The following is a 9,742-nucleotide window of genomic DNA, read 5'->3' on the forward strand; positions in this document are numbered from 1 at the left end:
TTTCACGCCCGTCACACTCGCACCTGTCGTTGACACACACACATACATTCATAGACCCTGGAGGCAAAATATCCCCCTCAGTTTCCAGGCGAGGAGCTCTTAAACAAGCCAGGCCTAGTTGAACTATGACCTCTGTATAGAACATGCCCTTGGGGTAACACCACACTCACAGGAAGTGTGTCTTTTGTGTGTGTGTGAAGGCACAAAATGTCTTTGTGCACCCAACTCTCCATTTTAGGGATGTAAATGTGTGTGTATTCATGAGATTTTATTAATTTAGCAGCTAAATATTTGTGGTTATGTTTCCTTTTACTGCCTGTAACACTTTTTCCCCCTCAAATAACGTCACTACACCATCACAATTATTAATATCTTGTTTATCGTCATGATGGATGGTGCATTCAAATCCGCCCGTCCAATCTCACCCCTACCCCTGCGAACACACTTAAACAAATCACCCTGTGTAACTCGATCAGATAGATGCATTCCCTTAGAAGCATTTTTGAATTGGAAAAAAAAAGTTAAGAACTTTCACAATGCCAAGACATTTGTTTTGGATGCAATTAGATTAAGGCAAAGTGGGTCTTACTTTGCAGTGAACCCACCATTGCTTAGTTGGCGCCACTATCATGACCAATAAATATCTTGACATCGCTTGTTGCTATAAGCACTGTACTGCCCATTTTTCGTTTTTTTTAAAAGACCTTGTAAAGTGAATTTGGTTTTTAAATGTGTTATATATTTTCAAAGAACATTGCTAATAGTACCAGAACTTAGAACTCTGTAAGAACTATGTATGGAGTGATTTAAAATTTTGCCTTCAAATTTCTTAAAAACGTAACCTTCACTATTCTGGTTTCTGATCCAGTACAGATTCAGGAATGATAGCTAAGAAACGGTCAACTGCTTTATTAGCTCACCTTCGAGATAGATAAACTTCAGGGGTGCATATGGAATCCAATTGGTGTGGAAAAAAAACTTTATGGCATCAAACAATTTGCAGCCAACAATTAAGAGAGTTCAAGATGGCGGCGCGCTCGGGCGCAGCGGCTCATTGCTCTCCAGTTCGTTGGTTGAAAGGCAAGACACCCAATTTCACAACTTACTACGGACTGACTGTCGATATCCCTAAGAACATCCGGAGACCTCCAGGATCTCCGAGGATATCCAACCCCCCCAAAGTACGCCGTAGACGGCGAAGAGAAAGGAGGCAGGGGAGCGGATGTCGGGCGGCCATTGCGGTTGGGCTACGACAACAACCACTCCGAGCCCCGCTTCCTAGTATCTTTTTGACAAACGCCCGATCCATTGCCCACAATTTTTGGCGTGGATCTGCCTTCTACAGGCGAACTGAGGGAGGGTAAGTAAGAAGACAGTGAGAGGTAAGTGATACATTTTATTCTTGTTAGCATCGGTGAGGCAACAAGAGGTGATGCGATGTTTCCATCGTGGCGGAGTGCTAACAAGTCTGAATATGTCAGTTAAGGGGTCTTGCCTGGGATGGCGGACCAGTGGAGAAGCACTATACAATTTCGTCATACGCAGCTGAGGGTATGATGACTACTAGGCTTTTTGTCAAGTCAATGATGACGACAATGCCTATGTCTGATTTTTTTTTTTTTTTTAAGACTAATAAAAATAATGTAACTCAAGCTAATGGTCATCTGAAAGTAAAAATTAACACTTGCAATGTTTACAATTATTGTTTTATACGTTCTCTCTGCCTTGACTTTTACTCTTCATTCCAAACTTTCTGGCTTGCACCACCCGCCTTTCTGCCGGTAAAACAGATTTTGCTCACCTCCTGTTTTCTCATACATTCAGGCTTTGCGTTTACAATTTTTAACACATATATCACAGGTTAGCAGGCTTTATTTGAAGTGCATCCTCAGACGTTAAGTTTGTATGCCTCGGAAGTTGCTAAAGGGCTTGCTGCTGTTTGTTGCAATATCTAAAAAAAAAAAAAAAAAAAACATCTCCTTGTTTTGTCCTTGTCAGTATTATGATAGGATGTCTTGGTTGTAAGATATTGGACACAACCAAATGTTTAATTAAAAAAGCATAAGAAATTGAGGCCAAAATTGGAAACTCATAATTCATTCTCTAAACCGCTTATCCTCAGGGACGCAGGGAGTGCTGGAGCCTATCCCAGCTAACTTTGGGCACGAAATGGGGGGCACCCCGAATTGATGTTCAGCCAATCGCCTGGGATCGAACCCAGAACTGTGAGGCTGATGTGTTAACCACTCGCCCACCTGAACACCCTAAATATTTTATTTGTATTATATTTAATTAAGATTTTTTAATGAATTCAGAATGCTCTGAATTACTCAAATATTTTCTGTATTTGATATTTATTTGGTGCTGAAATTTCAACAATATACAACATAAAATAAGACACACAAATGTTTAACTTGAACTCGAGTAAAAAATATGTTCAAAATATTTCTAAAAATACCTTTACAATTATACTTTTATTTTGACTAATTGGAGTTCCTTTCATTTGTTTTCTGGATAATAATGGAAGGGTTCATTTTGAAACTAGGCAATTATTTTAACGCACACTGTATTTGTGCATGAAGTGAAGGCAAACAGAAAGAAGAGATGATCTCATCCTATCATCTCAGAATTTGAGCAAAATAAAAGTTTAGAAAGTTGGAAAGATGACCTGATAGTCCCCTTTTTAGCTGCTGAAAAGGTTTATTTCAATCCATCCGTTTAGAAATTGGACAGTAAAAAAATGGTTATCCAGACTAGCAAGCTGCAAATAAGAAACTTTCAAGTTTCCATTCTTGCTTATACTTGAAATAAGGAAATGTTTTTGGGGTGTTTTTAGGGTTTGTTAAAGTTCATACATTTTTGACTGACTGTTGAGCCTACAATGACCTGATGGGTTAGCTTCGTACCACTTTAGGCTTTTAGCAGTAGTATTTATGCAGCTCAAACATGGAGGAATGTGTAGGCATAAGGGAGTAGCTTGATATAGTGGCATTTGATTGACAGTTGACAACTGACAGGAGCTTGGTTTCACCAAAAAATGAACCAGATTTTTTTTCCGTTATGATTATAATGCTTAAAATCCATGCTGTTTTTTTATGTTTGCAACAACACATTAACACTGCTTTGTGTCAAATTCCAATATTTATTTCAACTTAGAAAGCAAGTTTTATCATCTTTCTTTCCTCACTCCCCTCGTTGTCATACCATCACACGCCAAATAAAGTTAGAAAATCACAGCTTCGGGACATTTCTGTGTGTGTGCCATCATGCACTGTATGTATACTTTGTGTGTGTCCTATACCTTTTTTATTTCCCCTGTGTTAGTGTGAGTTCACCCTACCCTTGTAGCCTTGGGTTTGCTCTTTTGGCCTTAGCCGGCCCTGCACTTACATCTCCATCCATCACGGTCTCCTGGCTTCAGCCTCAGGCCCCCCGCACCCCACAAGTCCATCTCCCTACCTGCAGAGGCTCTTAGATGTTCCCCAGGCTCCACATCAGTCCTGTGGCCATGAGGCACTTCTTAATCGGCCAAAGCAGGCACACGTGCCCAGAAACACACACACCAATGCATGCACAAAGACCAGCAGGGGCTCTCTCCTGCCAGCTGCTGTGAAAGAGAAGGCGGAGGAAATGGGAAAGGGGTAGGCCCCCCTAATAGGCATAACTAAAGCACTCCTAATGAAGGGATCCTGTGTATGCAAGTGTGTGTGTTTGACTGTATAGCTGCAGTGCACTCGTATGTGTCGTTAGTGTTGATTCAGTTATAAAGTGCTATGGCCCAGAGCGTTGTCCTGATATTAAAGCACTAAATGATGCTATTTATTATGTTGTGGGTGTGTGCGCAAACGCGTGTGTGCCTTTTGGTGTGAATGCGCACCCACTTTATTGCTTTCCTCCCTCATGTTTTGGGTGAGTTGTGCCAGGGTATTATTGTTAAAATCAATAGACTCATGAGCAGGTCACAATTTTTAGGGCTTTATCGATGTCATTATTAGTCTCTGTGTTTGATGCTCTGACAAATAGGACTGTGCGCCATCTGTATTGATTGTGCACACTGAGAATGTTTGAGTCTTGCTTACTCATCTGATTACTACTGCTGCCCCATGTGCTTTGGTGTACTATTAATTGGGAATTTTACTTAAGCATGTCATCTAGGTCTGTACCTTTTCTAATTAGCGTATGATCGTCTACTAAACATGTTTTTGATAACGTTCTTACTAAGCATTTAACCCAGTTTTGTAGTCTACTTTTTATGTGGGTAAATAACTGATTTAAATTGATTTGAATTGTAATAAAGGTATGAGAATGTATTCATTTTCTACACCACTTATCCTCACAAGGGTCTCAGCAGTGCTGGAGACTCTCCCAGCAAAGTATGGGCACCAGACGTGGGGCCAGCAGGTATTACAATATAATTTTTTAAATTGAGCCTTTTGGGATAAAAAAAAAATATTCTGGTATAATCCATTCTACAAGTCTTACAAGCTATTTACTGTTAGACTATCCCAAAATGGAAATCGGGTCGACCAAACCGCAAACTATATGATGGCCCTACAAATTTACACAGCACTTTATAAACAAACCAACGATTTACTGACGACATGAATTTCAGTTTCGATTTTTCAGTTTCATCTCCTAAATCCGAAGATATTTGGTTTCAAATTGTCGTATTGAATGTTTGCTTCCATTGGTGAAGCCCCTTCTGAGTTGGTGTCATTGACACTGGCACAGTTGACACACGCTGTGTCATCACATGATGTCATTTATACCCACCTCTTCATTTCTAACAAGCTCTTCCTCTGATCCCATGCACACGTCTATGTTCTTTGTTGAGACTGAACCCCCAACCTACAAAAAACCTGCTGTGTAACGATCGTGTTCGGATGTTTCAACAGTGTGTCACATGCAAACGTGGCAAATATGAAGCCCCCCTGTTCGGTTATTGCACGGCCCCGTCTGCTTCACTGCAGTTAGCCTCTGTGACCCCTTAACCTATGTGACCCCTTAGCTCACTTTTTATTTCTGAACCCGCTGCTGGTTTGGTGGATAAAAGTTGATGGGAAGTACAGTGTTCCCTCGCTTATCGCGGTTAATGGGGACCGGGACCACCTGCGATAAGTGAATTTCCGCGAAGTAGGGATTCCCATTCAAAAATGCTTAATTTGAATTTAATTCCAAAAAAGGTTTTTATTTTTTTATTTTTTTTATTTTACCCCCCTGTATACAGTACACCATATAGAATACGGGTAGAGAGAGTGAAATCCATGTCATAACAAAAAAATATATATATGTTGTTTCAATGTGATATTTGTATTTTTTGAGTCCACGATAGCTGAACCGCAAAGTAGCGAGGCAACACTGTATATTTAAATGCCTTTTAAAATTTAGATTAGATTAGACCTTTATTTCATTGCGTATTTAGGACATTTCTTGGTTGCAGTAACAAGACAAACACAGGACACACAAGACATTGTAGACCTAGGTAAAAAAAAACTGGAGCCACACAGGAGGTCCACAAGGTCGGGACCTTCTGCAGACTGAGACTGATTATATCCCACAGTCCTCCAACTTGTATTTGTTTGTTTGTATACAGGTGCAAACCCTCTACAGGCCAATGGTTTGGGACACACTGCACGAGCCTATGCCAAAGAAGGGGAAGTCGGTACACTTTTGCAGGAGTGGGAGGGCAAGGTAAGACACTCGTCTTCAGACACACACACACATGCTAATCTAGTGCATCTGGGCAGAATGTGCAGATAATTAGAACATTCGCTTGGATATGTACAAATGTCTGTTTCCTGGTCAGCTCATCTGTTTCATTGACATGCATCACGCGTCCTCACACACAAACACTCTTCAGGAGGTCTTAGCATGAGTGACAGCTGCTGTGGAATACCAGTGATGTGAAAGCTGGTAGAGGTTAACCGGGGTTAAAACCTGTTCAAGAGTTATAATGTGAAAAATCAATACAGAATACACTATACATTGTCGCTATTGACACTGTATAAAATTTGCTCTTGCTTTGCTTTTCACCAATCTATATTGGGCAGTTCCCACATGTATCTCTTACTTTAATGATTGATTGTCCAATCTAAAATGTGACATTCAACATTATTATAAGACACTCAAGGTTTAGAGGGTGCTGAACTTATTTATGTCCCTCATTTGAAATTTGACTCCCTTTGTCACATGCTTGTGGAGCAATTTTGGTATCATTTTTACATTGTGTTGATTGGCTGGACTACTTTTTATTATTCTTAATGGTGTCAAAAAGATAAATAGGTAAGTATGAGATCAGTATTATCTAAACATGAAAAAAAGTCAAATATTAAAATAGAATAATATCGATTGAACGTTATTATAAAAGTGTTGTTTTTATAAATGATAAGGATGCCTTAATTATAATTGTGTCAGTGCTAACAACATACAGTAAGTAGGTAAACTGAGAATAAAAACTTGGCATGCTAGAAAAAAGCTTACAGATTTTTGAGAATCAGCATAATCATTTTAGTTTTAATCAACATAAAAATCAAACTCAAATTTCATCAAACTGTTACCCAATGTAAGTAGAGAATCTGCCATCGTTGAGCACTCTGGATAGTAATAACACAATCTCTGAAAGTGGTTATAACAATGTTGAAACAGGCAGATGAACTCAACAGTATTTTTTACTCTTTAGTTCCAAGAGGCGCAGGCTCGACGGGAGGCGGAAGAGAGAAGGAGGTTCCCCCTGGAGAGGAGGCTGAAGGAGCACATAATTGGACAGGAAGGGGCCATCAATACTGTGGCTTCAGGTAACTGTACGGATCACAGACACACAACTGGTTATTGATATGGAGCATTATTTGTATATTAACACTTTTTAAACACTTGCTGTCATGCACTGTGTTCTCTTTGTTTGGTTTGTTCTTTTTTTTTTTTTGCCTGCCTGGATGTCCTCAAGCAGTAGGCGGGTTCAGACAGCCCGGTGGATACCGTAATTGGTTAATTGTGATGAATGTGCTGTCTGTCAGACATAGTACACAGGTGCTGTGTGTATCTGTGTGTGGGACAGCTGAAGGAGGCCAGGCTCGGTGCCGCCAGTTAACGCGATTACCGAGAGAGGAGACATACTACAGACTCCCCCATCCTTTCTCCATTTGGCTTTTCTCTCCTCTATCCTCCATCTCCATCATAACCACTCCTTCTCCATCCCCCCTTCTGGCTTTTCTATGTTCACTTCCACATCACCTCCATTGTACTTTCATCTTTCCATCATTGTTGTGATACACGCAAGGTCAGGGCTAAATGATAGCTAGTGGGCAGAAACAAAGCATGGACAAAATTATTGTTGAATCTGTCCACAATGCTTTCTGTAAAGTAACGTTTTTGTTTCTTTTAAGAAGACAAGATTTTACTTGCTTCTTCTTGTAATTCATTTTAAAATCTTATCCCTGATTTGATGGGGATCAGTTCTTCCATATCAACCTCAACCAAAGATGCTTTTATGGACCATGGGAACATTGACAGTGCAGGCAGTGATTATTACAAAAAGGAGGGGGGATGAGTTAGAGCACAATAACACAGCAGACAGTAAAGAGCTGATATTACACCAGGCATCCAGAGAGGCCTAGTATTGATCCGTGTGTGTGTGTGTGTGTGCATGTACTTCTGTGTGCATGTGTCAAAGAGAAGCTATGTGTTATTTTTATGATGTTCCAACTGTTTCCGCTTAGATTTTGCAAGCTAATCAACTATCTCCCAAAGGTGGAAGCAAAAACTGTCAACTTTAATAGGAAGACGCAAAACCTACATAAGCTATATAATCAACTGCAGAGCAAAATAGGTATTTATCTTTGGGCTAAATGTTAAAAAATGAAAAAATGCTAAAAAATACAGAATCTCAATTGTTTAAAAAATATTTTACACAAGCCAGATCATGTGTAGTTGCAGGCTTTGCTTTGTGTTGGAAGAGTGAATCCTGGCTCTTTGGGAAGGTGATAAATGGTCTCTGTTATCATGGCAAATTGTCCTGAAAGCCATACAAGACGCAGTCAGATTGATAAGGGAGCAGCTTATTGATCCCAGAGATGTATTAAAGTCACCAATACACACACACACAGGGAGAGTGAGAGAGCCACTCGGGTGAAAGTCGCGCAGATGTAAGCACATCTTTGCTAAAACTGTCGAGTTGGAAATATTAAGCAATATTATTGTGCTTATAAAATGTTAGTTGAGTTCTCACTATGATGCAGTGTTTTTTACAACACAGCTAATCTAAAATCACAAATCTGAGCCTATTATTTCCTAATGAATTAGAAGCTAATACTTGACAGAGCTCTAGCAATGATGATTTAATTTAAAACCACAAGCATGTAGATACTATTGTTTAATGAATAAATTCCTAATGCTTGACACAGCTCTCACAATGGATCTCATTTGATTTCCTGTGTGTAGCTAATGTTTGGTATCTCTGTAAAAAAAAAAAAAAAATACATTGTAACTTTTTTTTTTAACCAGTCCAAATTACAGTATATCTCCGATCCGATACCTCAACAATGTGTTCAAACGAAATTGGTCACGTTTAGATTGTTTTCAATTATTTGATAAGATTAAGGTTTTCTCCCCCCGAATAAGGAGTATCAGCAATTCTGCTCGGTCCAGTAAAAGCAAAACGGAGGACAAATAAAGGAGTAATAAAATAATAATAATAAATAAAAAAAATACACTGTGAAGAAAATGAAATAAAATAAATGGAATTTGTTGAGGACAGCTTTGGAATCTGATTTCCCACTTTTCTAGTACATTTAGTCTATCCAAAGCATTTGGATGATGATCACTGGGTTTCAGTGTGGGTCAACCAAGCCAACATATCACGTTATGTTTATTAAACCAAAGCTAATAAATAAACCACACTTAATGCTGCTAGGAAATAGCCTTTTTTGGGGGTAACCAGATCCTCAATATTGCATTAAACGAACAAAAAACATTTTACTCTATCAATAAATTGATGCATTGACTCATTTCTCCATTATGCCTGACAAAGAAAACTTGGGTGGGTGGCCTTATACTTCCTATTACATAGAAGGCCTGAAGCAAAACACACACACACAGTACAAAGTACAAATACACAAACACACAGGAAGGAGGTAGAATTGATCCAGGTTTAGCTCTCAGGGCTAAGAGTTATTGAAGAGAATCATCCCACTCTAATCATGTTAGGGCCGACCAGACCTGCCCAATACACACTTCTCTGTGTGCCCCAGCTCATTTGTTTTGTGCCTCGTTCCTTTCTGTGTTCTTGTCAGGCTCCTCTGAGAAATGTCAATGCGTCCTTCTGTCAAAGTCGCTCTCAATCAGCTAAAACACGCGCAGAAGGTTACGCCGTCATTCACGCAGCCATTGATAACACAGACGGCGCTTGTCACGTTTCATCCCGGTGACCATCTCTGACACACGCTTGTTTCTCAGCCGAGCTCTCTGCCTGCTTATCTCCATCAGCACTCTTTATCTTGCTCTTCCTCCCATTATATGTTTTCCTTCCTGCATCACTCCATCTTTTCCTCCATCATCATCATCATCTTTCCACCCCTGCCAAGTATCCCTTCTTGACAAAGACCAGCTATTGTTGGTGACTTTAACACTCACGCAGGAAGTAAGCAACACTCGATCTTACCACAGCTTACTAGCGGCTCAAACAAGTGAACAGGAAGTGTTTCATAATGTGATTTTAGTGAAATATGTCTGTAGGATGGCTGAAAGC

General features: G+C 39.8%; 1 protein-coding gene across 1 annotated transcript in view; it reads left to right on the forward strand.

Moving 5' to 3' along the window:
- The window catches only part of clpb (ClpB family mitochondrial disaggregase), a 42,047-nt gene that overhangs the window by 16,453 nt on the left and 15,852 nt on the right, over nucleotides 1-9,742 (forward strand). The window contains exons 6-7 of the mRNA XM_077722989.1: nucleotides 5,594-5,691; nucleotides 6,680-6,794. Coding sequence (XP_077579115.1) covers nucleotides 5,594-5,691; nucleotides 6,680-6,794 — 213 coding nt within the window. The remainder of the gene's footprint in view (nucleotides 1-5,593; nucleotides 5,692-6,679; nucleotides 6,795-9,742) is intronic.

Source organism: Stigmatopora nigra, chromosome 8, assembly GCF_051989575.1.
Source record: "Stigmatopora nigra isolate UIUO_SnigA chromosome 8, RoL_Snig_1.1, whole genome shotgun sequence".
NCBI lineage: Eukaryota > Metazoa > Chordata > Actinopteri > Syngnathiformes > Syngnathidae > Stigmatopora > Stigmatopora nigra.